Source organism: Chrysemys picta, chromosome 10 (assembly GCF_011386835.1).
Source record: "Chrysemys picta bellii isolate R12L10 chromosome 10, ASM1138683v2, whole genome shotgun sequence".
NCBI lineage: Eukaryota > Metazoa > Chordata > Testudines > Emydidae > Chrysemys > Chrysemys picta.
The window spans coordinates 72095627-72114586 of record NC_088800.1 but is presented as its reverse complement, the minus strand read 5'-3'; the positions used below and the strand labels follow the sequence as shown (position 1 = coordinate 72114586).

General features: G+C 42.5%; 1 protein-coding gene across 1 annotated transcript in view; it reads left to right on the top strand.

The window, feature by feature from the left end:
* Positions 1 to 710: 710 nt before the first annotated feature.
* The window catches only part of DNAH3 (dynein axonemal heavy chain 3), a 120910-nt gene continuing 102660 nt past the window's right edge, over positions 711 to 18960 (top strand). Inside the window, exons 1-6 of the mRNA XM_008164632.4 lie at positions 711 to 1291; positions 4921 to 5022; positions 8633 to 8858; positions 10274 to 10343; positions 12259 to 12448; positions 13887 to 14076. Of these exons, the coding sequence (XP_008162854.2) occupies positions 1259 to 1291; positions 4921 to 5022; positions 8633 to 8858; positions 10274 to 10343; positions 12259 to 12448; positions 13887 to 14076 (811 nt within the window). The 5' untranslated portion in view covers positions 711 to 1258. The remainder of the gene's footprint in view (positions 1292 to 4920; positions 5023 to 8632; positions 8859 to 10273; positions 10344 to 12258; positions 12449 to 13886; positions 14077 to 18960) is intronic.

Below are 18960 nucleotides of genomic sequence, written 5' to 3'. Positions count from 1 at the left end.
AATCCCTGTGTTTTTTCCCTTTCAGATCTGAGGTTTTTGATTTGCCTCTCCTCTGCTGGATGGGTGGCTCCCCCAGCCCTACCCCAGGTAACCATAATCTGTCCCAAAACATCCCTGTAATTTTCAGCAGCATAATAGTAAACAAGCCCATAGCAATGACGGACTCATTCCTGAACCATTCCTCCCTGGCTACAGCAGTACATAAGATAGGTTGACCAGACAGCAAATGTGAAAAATCAGGACAGGGGGTGGGGGGTAATAGGAGCCTATATAAGAAAAAGACCCAAAAATCAGGACTGTCCCTATAAAATGAGGACATCTGGTCACCCTAACATAAGATTACACTGGGAGGAGTTTTTCTTCAGCCATTGTGGAGGAGGGGGAAAGCAGGGAGGGGGAAAAGGAGTCATTCTTATGTCTCCTAGCAACGAAAATGCTGTCACCTTGGCTACCAGGCTGAGAAGTGAAAGGCAGAGTGTCAGTGAAGTTCACTTGCGCTAGGAGCTGCAGCCAGGCAAGGAGGTGGTTAAGAAGGGCAGCAGCAGGTAGCAAATCTCTCCTGCCCCCAGCCCCAATAAACTACATTAGGAAGAGGCTTAGTGGGCATTATCTGTCTGTCTGTCTCCTTCACACTCTGATGTTTGTTCACTTTTCACAGCAAGAAATGTGTGTGAAATTGTTTACTTAAAACCACAAATTTGGGGCATTCGAAAAGGAGTGGGTGGGAGGCAGTGGGGAAGGGAAGGGAAGAGAATATGGGGTGGGGGGGAGAAAGGAGCATGGAAGGAAGCAGAGAAGGGAGCTGGGGGTGGGAGCAAAGGAAGTTAGAGAGCTTGGGGAAGGAGGTGGGTGGAAGAAAGCTTGGGAGGGGGATAGAAGAGAGGAGGATAGAAGAGAGTTTGAGATGAGGTGCAGGGAAAAAGTGAGCTTGAAGTGGGGTAGAAAAGGAAGAGAGCTTGTGTAGCAGGGAGAAGAGATCTTAGTGTGGGCAGCATGGGAGAGGGAGAAGACAACTTGAGGAAGAGACAGGTGGAGGGAGTTTGAAGAGAACTGTTTCCTTCCAGCTGCCGGGGTGTCCGGAAGGCAGAAGCATCTATTATAGCACTTTCTCTAGTCTCCTGAATGGAAACTATGTCCTGAAACTATTTCCCTAATTTTCTGTATGCAGGTAGCTAATACGAGCTTATTTATTTTAAGAAAAATATTGACCTAATCTATACATTTTAACAAACAAGAAACAATTTGACCAAAGTTTACAATGAAGCCAACACAGACTCCAAGGCTCCTGAGGGTAAGTGAGTGATTTATTGTTGGGGCTCTGTGAAGTATTCACAGTGAAATTTGAAAACCTTGAACACAATTGGCACTATATCATTAAGGATTCTTCATGATCCTTACTGCTGGTTTACAGATCAGAGTGTTCAAAGAACCTCCAGGTGGTTAAATATTAATCACACGTTAGCCTCGGTAAAGTATTCCCTCTGAAAAGGTAATATAGCTCAAGCACGCTAAGTTAAAAGGATATTAATGTTTGGAACGGCTTTTATGGCATGTCAAGAGCTGCCTTAGCAGGAATATTCACTTTCCTACCAACTCCTGAAACTTTCAGGAAGAACAGGCTCCTAATAAACTCTATTGTTTGTTCACTTTAAAAACAAACAAACAAAAAACACCAATAAATGTTGCAGTCTTTAATCAAGTGAAATTCCTGATGACTTCAGTGGAGTTTTGCTTGATTAAGGACCATGGAGTATGGCCCAAAACTATGATTTACCTTGTATATTAGTGTGCTGGAGAATAGTCTATGGAGGTCAATCGGATTCCTTCTTTTATAAATGAGCTCTTCACTGGGTATCAAAAAAGAAGGAATTTGATTGGCTGTATACAGTTTGGACAGTCTTCTCTGGTATAGCCACATGGATCAAGAGTCCATAGCCTCTTGTTACAAAATGTATCAAAGAAACATCCTATAGAAATAAGAATACATTCTGGAAGTGTAATTACAACTGATAATACCTGCCCTTTTGATGATGATTTAATGCACTGGCCTTCAAATACTGTGCCCTTGAACGTTACATGTTTCTGCTATCACTTACCCATCTGCTGTAATTGGGATTTATGGCTCTATTAAAGGATATAGCAGGGGCCGGTTAGGTGAGGGGGTCGTGGCCCGGCCCCCACCTCCTATCTACCCCCCCCCAGACTCCTGCCCCATCCAACCCCCCTGTTCCCTGATGGCCCCTCTGGGTCCCCTGCCCCATCCAACCACTCCTTCTCCCTGTCCCCCGACTGCCGCCAGAATCCCTGGCCCTGACTGACCCCTGACGCCCCATCCAACCCCTCCTCTCATTCCTGACTGGCCCCCTGGAACTCCTGCCCCATCCAACCACCCCTTCTCCCTGACCCCTGTCTGCCCCCTGCCACCCCATCCAACCCCTCTCATTCCTGACGGCCCGGGACTCCTGCCCCATCTAACCACCCCTTCTCCCTGTCCCCCGACCGCCCCCAGATCCTACCGCCCCATCCAACCCCCCCTCCTTCCTGACTGCCCCCCCGGGACCCCTGGCCCCTATCCACACCCCCACCCCCTGACCACCACCCTGAACTCCCCTGCCCTCTATCCAACCCCCCCGCTCCCTGCCCCTTTACCGTGCTGCCTGGAGCATTGGTGGCTGGCGGCGCTACAGCCGCGCTGCTTGGCTGGAGCCGGGCCATGCCACCGCCACCGCCACTGCACTATAAATAGTGCACAGAGCACTGGGTCAGGCTGGGCTCTGCAGCTGCACTGCCCCAGGAGCTCACAGCCCCGCTGCCCAGACTGGGGCCAGCTTTAGGAAGTGCGGGGCCCGATTCAAACTGTTTCGATGACTAAAAAAAAAAACCCACGTAAAAAAAAACAAGTGGGGCTTGTACTCACCGGGCCGCGCTCCTAGTCTTCGGTGGCGGGTCCTTCACTTGCTCCAGGTCTTTGGCGGCACTGAAGGACCTGCCGCCAAAGTGTCGCCAAAGACCCGGAACGAGTGAAGGACCCGCTGCCAAAGTGCCACCAAAGACCCAGAGCGCCGCCGGGTGAGTAAAAAGACGCCTCTAGCCAGGGAAGGGATTCTCTGCCACTTGCTCCCCACTCTGGGCGGCCCTGCTACTGGGCACGGGGCCCGATTCAGGGGAATTGGTGGAATTGGCCTAAAGCTGGCCCTAGCCCAGAGCATTGCAGCAGAGCTAGCGAACTGAGGCTGTGGGGGAGGAGGGACAGCAGGGGCGAGCCTCCTGGGCCAGGAGCTTGGGGGCCAGGCAGGATGGTCCCGTGGGCCGGATGGGCCCACGGGGCCGTAGTTTACCCACCTCTGGGATATAGATTTGGAGGAATCCAAACAATAGTTGTTGCAGTATGGTACTATAGCTTTCTGTAATCCTTTAATGTGCTTCCTAGCTCCATATGAAATGGTATCTGTGTGGTTTTTTTTTAATATTATAATTTATTTATTTTAGGGCTGTCAAGCGATTAAAAAAATTAATAGCGATTAATCGCATTGTAAAACAATAGAATCCCATTTATTTAAATATTTTTGTATATTTTCTACATTTTCAAATATATTGATTTCAATTACAACACAGAATACAAAGTGCACAGTGCTCACTTTATATTTATTTTTTATTAAAAGTATTTGCACTGTAAAAAAAAAACAAAAAAGTATTTCAATTTACCAAATACAAGTACTGTAGTGCAATCTCTTTATCGTGAAAGTTGAACTTACAAATGTAGAATTATGTAAAAAAACTGCATTCAAAACTAAAACAATGTAAAATTTTAGAGTCTGCAAGTCCACCATTCTTTGCTGCTAGTGTCACTTTATATAATTTCCTTGGGCACCTCCTGAACCCTACACACAACAAAGAAATTATAAGGGGGGAAATGTATTGAGAAAACTCCACATAGAATCCCAGAAAGCTCTCTCAGCACATCAGCCCCTCAAAGGGGCTGCTGAGGGCATGTTTCTGTGACTCGGTAGATGTTCTGACATCTACATTGAAATCCTATGGGATTTAGTGCACATGTGAAGAGCCCATCCCTCTACTCTGTTTGCTGTTCTTCTCCATCCTGGCAGCACAGCTTTCTTTGGAGCTGTAAAGTTCTTGACTCCCTGAACTGAAATTGAAACAATTTTTAAACTCTAATTTCCTTTGCACAGTAAAAGCCCTGTATTTACTTTTTGCATTTCACTCAGCTTAGACAAGGATTAGTCAGTTTCACTTTCTGGTATATATTCACTGTTACAATGCGGCAATATTTAGTTCATTCCAAACCTGCTAGAGCAAATATTTAAAGTAAAACAGGTGTGGTGACTGACTGGTAGAGGTGCTTGACCAGGATCCTGAAGGGTGTGGGTTTGTCTTGTTTGATCTTACAGTGAAATGCTGCTTACAGTTCACCTAGCTACAGAATGGGTTTCTGATGCACGGGGAAATCAATAGAGGTTGGAAGTCATGCTGGCCATGTCACTTCCTTGTGGTCCTGTTGGCTACACCTAACTGTGTGAGCCATCTGTGTCTTGAGGCAGACTTTGATAAACACTTTAATTTTTTTCCCCTAACATGAGCACTTTTTTTTATTAAATCTAATTTTTGGAATATCAGCTTTTGCTCCAGAGTTTTATCCACAAGTGAAATATGCCTCCAAAGTCAGGTTTTTCTTTGAAAGAGACACATTTGTCCTAGGGCTGTGAAGAGGTCAAAGATGACAGTGCTGCCAGAAAACCTGATTTGCTCTGAGTAAGAATATCAGTTTTCTCTTATGTTAGAACAGTTGCAACATACTATTCTTCTAAGAAAATCAAGTGACTCCATCCTTCATTAATAAAGTCCTTTGTCAAGCAATGCAGTTCAAAATCTTTTTGTAAAACACATTTTTATTCTCTCTAGTCCCAAAATAATTCTGTGTATAATATGAGTCATTCCAAAGGGATACCCGAGTTACCACCTCTGCCAGCTGCAACCACAACAGAACCCTCAGAACTGTATCAGGTATGTGTCATCTTTTCTCCGATATAAAACTTTGAAGTAGAGTACTGGAATGCCTGCAGGCATGGGATATTTTCAGGTTTTAAGCAGATGACGAGGTAAAGGGAAGCCTAGGCTGCTAATCAGGTTTTAGATTTCTCTAACTCTCCCCCTTTCCAAATATTATAGAATTATACAGAGCCTAGTTCCCTATGCTAGTTACATTACTGAAAACTCTCAGATACCATGGTGATGGGCGAGGTATAAGAAACTGAACAGAATAGAGCCTATGAACTTTCAAAAGTGACTTTAGGGAGTATGAGTGCACTTTAACAGCAGTATAAATGCCTGTTTCCTTACTGATAAGATTAGCCACATCGATCATAAGAAAAACCCACAGCAGGAGTTGTAATCTGGTTTTATCATCTATTTTAAATTGGCCAACTGTATCATCATCATCATCATCTTTTTACTAAAGCTCATGATAGACTGGGGAAAAAAAAAGTTGCATCAGTAACACAAATGGAAGGAAGTTATTTCATGTCTTAATACTCTGCCTTTCCAGAGGTCATAGGGTGATGGCCAGCTGAGCAGACACGGTTAATTGCAGCTCCCGAGGGAATGGAAAGAGAAGTGAGGGAATGGAAGGCAGGATGTCAATAACCTATTAAAAAAAGCTATTTTAAATTATTAAAAACTTGATGCTAGTCACACAAAGAGAGGTAAAAAAGCAAGTAGTTATGTTTTCATTGCCTTATTTTATTAGGTGAGGAAAGGTTAAGTGGGATGAAATGTGAGAAGAAAGTGGAATATGCATTTAAAATGGGAGCTACAGAAAACCATGATCTGAAGAACATTCATGCTGCATAGGCATGTGCATTTCCTCGCTCTGGGTATGAAAATATTTCTGTAAGGTCTCTACTACCTGATCCCATTCCACAGCCTTTATATATGTGAGCTGTCCTATTAAAGTTGGGACTACAGGACATAAGTTTAACAGAGGTTTGATTCCCCCCCCACCGACAACTGGGGTCTGTTGGTGTTACACAAGCATTTAGGCGTAAGTGTTGCAAACATTTCCTCTTTTTTCAGCTGATTAACAAAGTAGATCCCTTTATAGTATTGCTTGAAGAGGGCTTGAAGGGATAGAGAAGTGGGGAGGATGAGGAAAAATTCAAAGTTACAAAAATGTAGGAAAAAAGAGAAGACATGAAATGGAGATGGGGTAAGATTAAAGACTATTAAATAATTTGTTGGTACATTTATTGATAAGACCCCATTGAAGACATGTAAAGTTACTCGTGTGTAAGTGTATGCAGGATCAGAAGGATGTTGTGAGAGGAAGAGACAATGTCTCCCCAACCATAAGCGCCGACTCTGTGGGTGCTCCAGGGTTCAAGCACCCACAGGAAAAAAATATAGGTGGTGCTCAGCACTCACCAGCTATGGCTGTTCAGTGGGGGCCACTGATCAGCTGTTTGGAGCTGGCGGAGGTGCTCAGAGGAGGGCAGAAAGCAGCGAGCAGCAGGTAGGTGGGGGGGCCTCGGGGGAGGGGCTGGAGTGGGGGCGGGAAGAGGCAGACAGAGGGCTGGGCCTTGGGAGAGGGGGCGGAGCAGGGGCAGGAAGAGGGTGGGGTCTCGGGGGAGAGGTAGAGCTCGGGTGTGGCCTCAGGGCAGAGCGGGGGTGGAGCACTCACTGGGAAAAAATAAAAAAGTCACCACCTCTGTCCCCAACTGTCTTTCCCATGAGCCAGATTGGCTTGTTTGCCATATATGCTAGTCAGGCTGTGTGAAGTGACAGATGGTATGCCTCAGAAGGGGGCAGCTAGATACAGCTACATGATGTCTAATGTGGCATTTCCTAGCTGCCAGCAGGGGGACTGTTTCTTCCTCTAAGTAAAGCACAGCTTTTGTGTCTGATACAGTAGCTCAGAAGGCCAGTAGTCAGTTCTTCGGGGGACACAAGCTGTAGAGGTTTTTTTCTGCTGCCGAAAGCCCGACATTATTTATTTTTTTCCCCACAACAGTCTACATTTCAGACACATTTTCAAATTATTCAATGAAGTTCCAATAATGACTGAAATAAGTATACATCATTCGTTTTTAATATAATTAATATAATTAATGGAGATATCCCGTTTTTCAAGAATGTTACCATATACGGTCATATGACAAATGAGCTGTTCATTCTAAATTGCCACTGTTAGAATATATTATACATCAAGACAAAGCTGGAATAAATGTAAGAGCATCACTATACTGGCTATAAATCAAACCAATGAGGATATAAAATATATACTTGAAGATGAACATCAACAAGATGTATTTTTTACATGGTTATTCTTTAAACTGGAGAAACTAGAGAAAAATATTTGTTATGGTATTTTCATCTCAGGTTTGTGTGACTTTTACCAGTAAAATGATTCCAGAGTATAAACATCGTAACTAGTGCTGGTCTGAAAATGAAATTTCTCCCTCACAGGAAATTGCAATATTTCAAAATTTGTTTTCATCCTGAATCAGGGCAAGTCAAAATCTCAAAATATTTTGCAGAATGGAAATTCTGAAATATTTTGATTCAGATACATTAAAAGAACCTTCTTGAAACATTGATAATGCCAAAACATTAGTATAGAATATTAAATATTATAGATATTAAAATAAAAGTTAAAATTCAAAAAATTAAAGGTTGAAACAAAACAAAGTCAGAATGAAACAAAATGATAAAGTAGAAACAAAATTCTCCCTTTTGAATAGTTTCACCATGTTTGCATTGACATTTTCATTGAAATTTTGTATATTCATGCAAAATGTTTTGATTTTGACAACTACGTTTTCAAATGGAAAACTATTTCATATACAAAAAAAGAAAAAGCGACCAACTGTCTGATATTAATGTTGTCTTTAAAAATAAATATTTGTTTTTAGTTTACTGCTCATTTGTGTATTGCATATGAACTTGAGCATGTTGTAAAAAATCAAAATAGGTTAATTTCACTAAGTCCACTGAAGTTGCACCAGGATACAATTGAATCCAACTGTTTTAAGGGAGGGACCAAATCGCTCAGTGGTTTGGTCACCCACTCACCTCACCCTTGCTAACCTCTAGGCTGGTGGTTACTACAGATTAGGATGGTAATTACCAAAACTTGATGGCAATTCAGTGACCTGCATGAAATAAGTTTAGTGTTTCTCAGCGACAAAACATCCACATCACAAGAAACACCACTGGAACCAACACTGACCAACTCTCTGGGTGACTGGTTCAGCAGAATGGCCAAGGATCATGTGGTTGTGGAGAGTGATGTGCCCTTGTTTTTTCCTGCTCAAGGGTGAGGCTCGCTGGTAGGGCTGTGTGAGGAAGCTTGCAGTGCTGCCGCCTGCGCTGTCGCTCGTCTCTAACTTCATTCTTCAGGCCTGTCAATCTGGAACTTTTCATGAGCATTATATAAACACACAAATTTTTTAAAATAGCAGTCAGTGCAAAATGTGACCTGGTGTTTGTGATGTAGAGCCAAGAGTTTTAGGCTGACTTCAGGCTAAGAAATAGCAATTATTCTTTCTTGTGCTAGCTACAGGAAGGCACTTCTTAGATAGCCCAATGACTTAATAATATTACTATTTTTCAATTTCAGCTTGTCCTTAAGAACAGCTATTATCCTCCTTTGATGCAAAGAGTGTCATGGACTTTGGCAGTTCCATTTAAAGAACAGCGTTATTACCGAAGCCCGAGTGATTCCATAGCTAATAACTACACACTTACTGCACGTGATCTAAAACTGAAAGATCTGCATAAAATGGTGTCCCCTGCCATGGCGAGAGCAACATTGGGTTCAGCGAAGCAGAGAGCAGTCTCACCGCGTATCCATACTTGCATATATTAGCATGTTGTCTAATGGTTCATTTGATCTCTGCATATTTAATTAGCAGTACAAATCTGCAGTCACTAATCCTAACCACTCTCTCCTGTTAATCTTTCTCGGGTGAAGTTTGGTTATAAAATGGCCAGAGGTTTAGCCAGAGGTTTATCCCATACAACTTGAGCAAGAAAGAGACCCATGCCAGATTAGCTAATAGCTCTGTGGTTAGGGCACTTATCTTGGATGCCAGAGACCAACGTTCAGACACTGGGCCTTGAACCTCCATGTCCTGAATCCTAATCAGGAGTCTCTTGGTTATTCTGAGGCAGGATGGTATCATGTTTTGTCACAAAAAAATTCTGAATGTCTTGTTTTCATTTTAGTGTGGACCGAAATCAAATTTAAAAAGTCAACATTTTTCACAGACCAAAATTCTTATTTTCCAGCAAGTTGTAGTCCGTATCAACAGTAGACTGATTCTTTCATAATGTGCAGGGGCAACAGAATCCTTACATTCACATAAACTCTCCTTCCTAGTGAAGAGCCTTGTATGGTATGCAAACACAAGGTCACAACAATTTAAAATCTACTTTTTAATTTGTGAACTTTCTTCTGAGGATTCTAGCATCTCATCATAAACCACGGCTATTGGTGAAAGATTGCGATAATGTAGTATGCTAACTTCCCATTACTTACTTTATTTGTCTAAAGCGGTTGTCTGTTAATCCAGGCCGTTGCTTCCTCTCTTTTCATCTTGGCAAATGATTGGGAATTTGACAAAAAGAGTTTCAGTGTCCACTTTCTTCTCTTGCACACTACTTAAGTAGGCTTTGTTTTGGTTCACTAAGCCTCTTACCATTGTTTCTTCACCTGTTTTCTTGGATTCACATGCATTTCAAATGAATAAAGGTATGTGAAATGGAATGCAGTCATAATCAGGGTCTGTTTCCTTGGAGAAAAGGCATTATATGGCGATTGATTATTTATATGTCTGAAAAGCCTGTCCTAACAGCCTCTTGTCCACAAATTAGTCATATATAGTGAATTTGTTAGAACTTCATATTTTATTGCACTACCTTTAGATATTACATTGCACTACCTATATGTAAAAGTTAGAAATATAGGTTCTATTTCACTTAAGCATTCCTATTGAGGAAAACACTTAAACATTGACGTCAATGGAACTTAAGCACATGTTTAAGGTTAAGCACACGCTGAATGCTTTTCTGAACCTCAGTTCAGCAAGGTACTTCAGCATGTGTTTAAGTAACTTGCTGAATCAGGACCCTAGCCCTCTATGTGCAGATTATATTTTTCTGTTATTTCACTGTCTGTTGTAGTTAATTCATGTATCTCTGCTTTGTAATAACTTGAAATAACCTTATTACAAATTATTTTCTTGACTGATACTTATAGCTTCAAAAGAATTTGCACCTTCTGAGAAGAGGCTCAGACTTACACAAAGAAGTAAATGTGACTCTGATAGGTAATGTACCATAGTTGATCATAAAGATATGGAGTGCTGAAATCAGTCTCAGAATTAGAGCTCTGCAGTGTGACACACTTACAATATCCTGATGCTTTAATTTTTCTCTTAGTTTGGATGTAGTTACAATAAAATTTTATGTTTTTTATAAAATCTGTTTGTGAAATTCCTGCCTGAGCAGAGAGGGCCAGCAGAAAGCTCATGTAGCACTTTTTGCTGGTCCTTTGCAGAGGGATGAATTTCACTTCTAGCATATAAGATGGCACATTTAATGAATTGTGATACTGAACCATTTCTCTGGGGTGTGCATAGATAGATGATATATTCACAGGCAGTAGTCACAAGACAACTAGAAATATGCTCTAATTACACTATCAGTTTTTCAGAGATACAGTACTTTTGGATAGTGGGAAAATAATGGTTTCTTTTCTCCCAATTCATCTCCATGCCCAGACATTACCTGTTCCCACCTTCCCCTGACACCTCATCAGATCTATCTCCCATGCCCTGGCCTCCAATGGGTTCCCGTTTCTCCCAATCCTTTGCCCATGTTCCCTGTCCCTACTAGCTCCCAATCACAATCTCCTTCCCTGGCTCCTTGTCCCAGTCTCCTTGCCCCATCCAGTTCCAGTTTTCCTTTCCATTCCCCTGCTGCTAGCCTCCAGGCCCAGTCTCAGTCTTCCTCATCTGGGACCCTTGTCCCCAGTCTACTCTCTCCATCTTCTCCCTCCCCTCCCCTCACAGATCTTCCCTCTGCATTCAGTACAGGCTCCTGCAAGTGTGTGTAGGGGCTGGGGAGGTCATTGAGAGTACAAGAGAGATAGACTTCCTGTTCTCAGTTCAGGTGCCTGGACGGACCATCATGGCCATCAGGAGCCCAGAGCTGCAATTGCAGGGAAAGTTCTACTCAGCCCCTGGCTGGAACATGCCCAAGGCGGATGGAATCTTTGTGGAATTTATCCTCTAAAATCTAAGAAGTTTACTGCCTATGTGCGAACTGTGATTTTTCAGTGGCTTATAACTTGGCTAAATGTAGGCAGATTTTAATGGGGACAGCAAAAAGGGGACATCTGACACAAAGGCCACCCTGTACCACATTTCAAACCCTGCTCCATGACTGGGGGTACTAGAGCTGTTCAAAGAAAAGATTACTAGATTGTAACATGAGTAAAAAAACCCCACAAAACATATTTTTCCTCTAGTCTCATTCTCCGAAATGGCTGAACCCCTTTGACTAATTATCCACAGGTATTCAACCTCAGGTAGACACCTGGCATGGAAAATTTCAGCCTAAATGGTTAAAGTTTGGCAAAATTATACGCAACTGAAAATGGATCTGATGTAGAATGTCAGTCAACCTTAATAATAGGTGGTGCTACCAGTTTCCTATAATATTACCCACCTTTGTCATTATAATTACCCATACATATTTTTATGTTTTGTTTATTTTCATTTAAAAATAACTTAAAAGATGCCTATCCAAGATACTAGGTGCCCCAACACACATTAACAATGCAATTTAAAAGTTCGCAGCATTAAAATGATCAACCAGCCCTCTCTGAACACCCTATCAAACAGATGTCTTTTGCACATGCCCAGAAGGTCACCAAATTTGGGCGATTTCAAACTGGGGGATTGTGTATGTATTTTACTAATATATATATACACATTGCTATTACCTGTAATGTACTGGCTAGTTTTCATATTACAATATAAGGCAGCATGTATATTGTTTATAATGAAGCAAATTGGTGTATGGCTTTACTACATCCTTACAAATAGTTGAGTACTGTAGAATATGCCATGTTCATCCTCAGCATAATACCACTGGAAAACAGGGCATGAATTTGTCCAGAATGTTATGAGAATGCATCTCTGGTTGTAAGTATACTAAACTGGTGCCCTTTTGTTTCAGAACCACACCAACCCAACTGTACAGTACAGATTCAAATTCATTATATTCAGATAGACATAGTCCAGAATTAGGCATCATATATTATTCAGACACCCAACCATTGACTCCAGAAGAACAGTTTGTTGTCATGCTCCAACACGAGGAGGAGATACATAAGCAAGAAGAGTCACCTTCGGAAAGTGATATAGAGGTATTAACTTCACTTTTTTAAGTTGAGAAAAGTGATAATCATAATCAGGAGTATGAATATGTAGTTATGCCCACTTAAATTGGGCATAAATTAGGAAAAGAAGAAAATTTCTATGCACCAGACAACGCATGTGTAATCAGGTGTGGACTCACCCCTGCGGCACCTCCTGCTGGTCATCCAGGGAGTTAGCTCACCGGCCTCTGGAGTGCCCTCTGTGGGCCAGTGATCCGCCAGTTGTTGGCCCCCATGTCCCTCCCAGACCCCAGTGCCCTTGGCTTAGGTGCTGCCCCCCTGGCAGTACCCCACTCTTTCCCTCTGGGTCTCCCCACCCAGGGGAATCCCCACCCCTTATCCCAATGTTGCTTCAGTCGTGGCTACTGCCAGTCACCATCTAGCCCCCGCACCCTGGGGCAGACTGCAGTCTATCAGCCAATCATCACCGGCAACAAGGGGTTTGGACTGGCTGCCTTTACCCAACCTCAGGCTGCTCCTCTGCAACCCCAATACCTATATGGCCTAAGACCAGGCCCTGCAGCCTGGGGAGTTGCTGGCCTAGGGCTTCCCAGCCCCCAAGGCCTTTCCCCAGCCCAGCCCAGCCCAGCCTCAGTCTAGGTCCTTGGGTGAGCTCCCTGCAGCCAGGCCTGTCTCTCTCTCCTGTCAGAGAGAGACTACTCAGCTTCTGGTTGCCCTGGCCTTCTTATCAGGCTGAGTGGCTCAGTCTGGGGCGTGGCCCCAGCTGCAGCCACTTCCCCAATCAGCCGGGGTTTTGCTCCCTTTTACCCAGCCCTCTGCAGGTAGGGTGACCAGATGTCCCGATTTTATAGGGACAGTCCCGATTTTGGGGTCTTTTTCTTGTATAGGCTCCTATTACCCCCCACCCCCAGTCCCGATTTTCCACACTTGCTGTCTGGTCACCCTATCTGCAGGGCTTTTCCAACCCCTTCAGGGCTGGAGCGGGCGTTCACCCTGCTACAGCATGTATAAAAACTAAATACAACAAACCGTGTTTAAATCTTTCTTTAACCCTAATCTGCCTCTGTTTCCTTCCCAATTGTTTCCTTTTTCTTTTAATAGTTTCTGACTCCTCAGTCTGTTCTCCAGGCCAATGGGTTGCATCTAAGCGCATCTAACCAAATTCGTAACCACTCATATTATTGCCTCACACTTCAAATAGTAGCATTTTACTAAATTTTAGTTGGTCCAGCCCAGAACAATATATCTAAGCAGATGGAACTACTTAAAAAAATTACATCAGAAATTTGTACTGGTTTAAAAGGAACTCAAGTTTGAAATAACCAAGGCACATGATAGTCCAAGTGCCTTCTACCTGTGAAAAGGGTTGAGGAGATTAAAAAAAACAAACAAACCTGGAAAGTTTAATCATGGTCAATTGTCTGTCTTAAAAGTCAATATAATAAGGATATTTTTATTTTTACAGAGATATTGTTATTACATACATAATGGAATACGGAAAGACATGCTGGCGCCCCAGGATAAAGAAGTGAAAGACATGATTTTAAAGCAAATTCCAAATCATTTTCTTACCAACCCAAATCTGGAGACATTGCTTCATAGTTTAACAGAAGAGATTCAGGATGACTACCACATCAGCCTCATGAAAAACATTGGTAAGAGGGCAAACCTCTCAGTAGTTTTGGCAGATGCAGTGATTTTGCAGTCCAAAAATAAAGGGCCTCATTTTTCTCTCAGCTCCACATGACTTACTCCTTTGAGGTCAGTGGAATCACTCTATATTTCCGTGAAGATACAATCCGATAATGCAACATTTAATTCCAGTTTCATCAAGTATCCTTATTTACTAAGCACCATAAGACTTCAATTAATATAGAGTCAACTTCGTAGACAAGTAGTCTCTGGGCACACCCTTCACATGCAGTTTCCCATTCCTAATGCAGGCTCAAATCATATTAAGAAAGCATAGTTCTGCATAACCTGACAATATCATTCAATGAGACAAATTCATCTCTTACATGGCTCCACTGAATTCCAGTGCTGTTACACCAGGATCCATAAATGTCATGAGTTAAAGGTTTTCATTTAAATCATTACAGGATTAATGAGAATGGAACACATGGAACTGAAATAGGAAATAATTATAGGGTTAAGGTGCTTTTACATTTGAGCATGTTCGACAAATAGGAAAATGAAAGAGCTAATACAGAAGAAGATTAGAAGTACTGAAATTCACTAATGTTCAGTTCCAGGAGATTGAGTGTGAGGGAAATGATTCTGATAAAACTATGACCTCTCAAACGTAGCTTTCTCTTCCCTTCTCTTTTTTTCCAGTAGATTCATTATAATTTTCCAGCTGGACTTTGGTTGGTAGCCCCAGGAGCCAATAGACTTGTTGCTCTTTTCCAAATGTAGCTGCTGAGTGGGGATCAGTTCAGAATATTCAACTGGAATTTCCCCCCGGGCTTTCCTTACATTCTATATTTTGCTAATATTAATTACTGTTATTTGAATAAGTTACATTGTAAATTCTCCAGGACAGAGATCTTCCCGTCTTTCAGATATATATATCACTAAAGTACTATGTTTACTTATGTGTCTTTTCCAATCTCAATGATGGCCAGCATATCCCAATTTAAGGGCTTGTCACATGAGAATATTATAGCAATACAACTTTAAACCACTATAGTTATCCAGTATAACCCCTGGAGTGGACAATTTTATTCAGGAATAAGAGTGCCTTTCTCTGGTTTAGCTTATGTGGCTTTGGTGGTGGTTAAAGCTAAACCAAAAAAAAAAAAAAAGGCAGTCTTATTCCAGAATAAGAGGATTCACAATTGGAATTATACCGATATAATTAAACCAGTATAACTGGAAAAATCTCCCATGTGGACAAGCCTTCACACTCTTTCTGTAATCCTAAAGGTACTGAACCAATTGCTTACTCCCTTCAAATGGGCCTGGGAACCAAACTGTCAGTAGAGCATTTGTTCCATCATCACAGATCTAGTTCTGGCACAGAAATGCTGGTGTTGTGCCAGGGCTGAAATACCTTTTATGAGATAGGTACGCACACATGTTCTTATGAGTTACCAAGGGGCTGGCTGGGAAGGAGCTTATATCTGTGTATGAATCGGAACCAAATTGTCATTACAGAATTTAGATAAATTGAAATAAGTACCAATCCCTTTCTGTGCGCCCTCAAGGAAGAGCAGTGAGAACCTGCCTTACTAACTAATAGATCAAGCAGTGTGAGCAGCATGGCTGGTTTGCATAAGGAATGACTCTGCAGTTTGGGATATTGGCATGATGGGTGTTCCCCAGTTTGGAGCACCTAGTAATTGAAAGATCTCTTTCAAGGGAGAAAATCCATTTTAAAAGGGGAAATGGGGCAACTTAATCAGTTTGATTTACCTGACCGTCAGTGCTCAGTATGGGATGCCAAGGGCTGCAGTATGGGAAGTTGAAAGAAAGTATTTGAGGCTATGGCTACACTACTGCATTGGTTCAGCTGCATTGGTTCAGCTGCGCCGCTGTAAGTTCTCTATTGTAGCCACTCTAAGCTAACGGAAGAGAGCTCTCCCATCGACTTAATTAATCCACTCTCAATGAGTGCTGCCAGCTATGTCTATGGGAGAAGCTCTTCCACCAACATAGGTCTGTCCACACCAACGCTTAAGTCAGTGTAACTTATGTTACTCAGCGAAGTGGCTTATTCACACCTCTGAACGACATAAGTTATACCGACATAAGTGGTAGTGTAGATACAGCTTGAGTTACAGAGTGCAACAAAAACTGCTCCCTGTTCAGGGGAACTGGGAGAATTAAGCTCTTGCCTGAAGGCTTTTGAACCTAGTTGTAAATTTACGTGGTTGTAAATTTGCGTGGTTGTATTACCCCCCAGACAGGTGGCCAGTGAGTGCCATTGAAAATCAGCTCACGTGATGCCTTTGACATAGGTTGTCTACCCCTGCCCTACATAGTTATATGTGCGCACTAAGGAGACTGTTCGATAGGGCTTTTCCTGCATCTGGGAGATGGCTCAAGTGAAGTGGAACCTACTGCACCTCATCTGGAACTGGCAATGCAGAAGGGCATATACCCAGTGGCACGCTATGGGAGGATCATATGTGAAAAGTCAGTTTATAAATGGTTTAACAGGGAAATTTCATAGCCTGCTGGTAAAGGAGGATAACATACTGGCTAACCTATCACTAGATTATATACAGAGTTCAAAATCTGGAAGAAGAAATTGGTGTTTCCTTAAAGGTATCGGCTGTTAACTCCCAGCCTCAGGGTGACACCTTTATACTGATGCAACACTTCAAGAAATGATTGCTAGCTAAATGACTAAAAAATTGGAGGAGACCCAAGTGCAAGCCATTCACAGGTGTCCCAGAGGTCAGAAGAGACACTCTTTCCCAAGTGGGTCTCAGACCAGGTGACATTTGCAGGAATTGTGGAAGCAAAGGCCACTGGAGATGGAATTGCCTAAGCAGAGGGAAGCCACAATAAGGGAAACAAAAAGTTAAGGATGCAGTAGGGCTAGCAACTGTTAGAATGGCCCATCTGAAGAGCTGCCCAGATACCTGTTACTATATGTCTGGAGACATCACCGGCTGGAAAATCACAATGCTGTTGGACTAAGTGTCTGTAATAAATCTGATCCGTGATGAACAGCCAGTGCCGAAATGGAAGAAAATTTATTTTTCAGGAGTTGAATTGGTGACTATTAACCATCAGCTACTGCAAACAGAAGAAACCCAGCTCGCGCTGAACCTGGGTCTGAATACTAAGTAGACTTTTCTTGTCGTCACCAGTATTTCTAGGAATGTTATATAGGGAGTAGATTTAACCTGAGGGCATCACGGGAATTCTTGGGGTGTTAATAGAACAGACTTGTCCATGGACAATATTCAGATGTCCCTGCTGAATGTGGAGCAACTCTTGAAGCCTTAGAGATGTCTCTACCATGCCTATAGTGGGATAGAGATGAACTGCTCCCCGAACAAAGTTGTGGTGAAGTCAGGTAATCATTCAATAATACCCACAGCTTCAGTGAACCTGTAGGAGTGTTTGAAGCTACCACTATCCAGTCATGATTGTTGTTTAGCAGACTTCTGTTTCCAGCTGCACCAAACGGGGAGTTCTGGCCAAGAACAATTAATCTGACTGACCAGGAAGTGCAGCTAGTGAAAAAGAAGTTGATGGGGACAGTGACGTAGCTGGTGTCTCAAAGCCTCTCACAGGGGCAGAGATCAAGAGCTGTGAAGTAGCCCAGTCAGGCATAGAGCTAGGCGTTGTCTTGACAGAAGCAGCTGTGGAAGGAAATGAAAGAAAGTGATTAGAACAGCTGATCTTATGATATGCTAGTGTGTTCTCCAGAAATAATGAAGAACTTGGGCGATATGATTGGGTGCAATGTCAGATTGTGTTTAAGCCAAGGAGAGCTCCTGTGAGGCAGCCCCCATGTCAGATTCCCTTGGTATAGGAGGTTGCAGTGAAAAAGATGCTGTTTCAATTCCTCAGAATGCTTTTAAGACTCCTGCATGCACCAGGGATGTTTCAAAGGGTATTAAATGATCTAACCCACATTTTGAGAACCGAACACATCTTCACATATTTAGATGACTTAATTTGTTTCCATAAAACATGGGAGGAATATCTGAGAGGAGTGGAAAGGATTCTAAAGCTTTTTAAGGAGTCAGGATTTAAATGTGTGGGAAATAAATATCAGTTTGCAAGGAGTTGCATCACCTTCTTAGGACATGTAGTCAGTGAGAATGGGTTGGAGCCCCAACCTCCGAAACAGAACCTTATAAAAGACTGGAAGGTTCCTACAAACCAGGAGGAGATGCAGCAGTTTGTAGGCCTCTGCAGATTCTATGGGAGATTTGTAAAAAAAATTCACAGCTCAGACAGCGCCATTACATCAGTTATGTGAAAGCAACTTTTTCTGGATGGAGGAACGTCAAAAAGTCTTTGAGTTGCTGAAGGAAGGACTTCTAATCCATGCTGTGTTTAAATTCCCAGATCCTTTGTTATCCATCTCATCCATTCACAGTATCCTGTTATGCCTCAAAGGTTGCTGTTGGACATGCTTGTGAACAAATTGACAAGTCTGATAGGTGCAGACTGGTGGCCTGTAGAGGTCGCAAGATAAATGAGAGGGAAACCAAGTATTCAGCTGCAGTACTGGAGTGTCTGGCTATTGTGGAGACTCTCAAGGCCTATCGACCCTATTTAGTAGGTATAGAAAGCACAGTGTACACAGACCACAGTGCCCCCTTACAAAGCACAACCCAGAAGGATGCCTGTGGAGATAGATTCACAAACTGTCTACAGGTAGTCTGTGGAAGAGCTAAGAACAGAACCCAGAGCATCTGAGTCCCAGGCCTAGGGCCTTACCCACCGGAGGACCATTATTCTTCTCTTAGTTTGCTGACATAGTTAGTTAATAATAGTCTCAGATAAAATTTTATTACCGTGTTATGTTAATTTAATTTTAAAGACATGTAAGAGTAACCAAATTATATTGT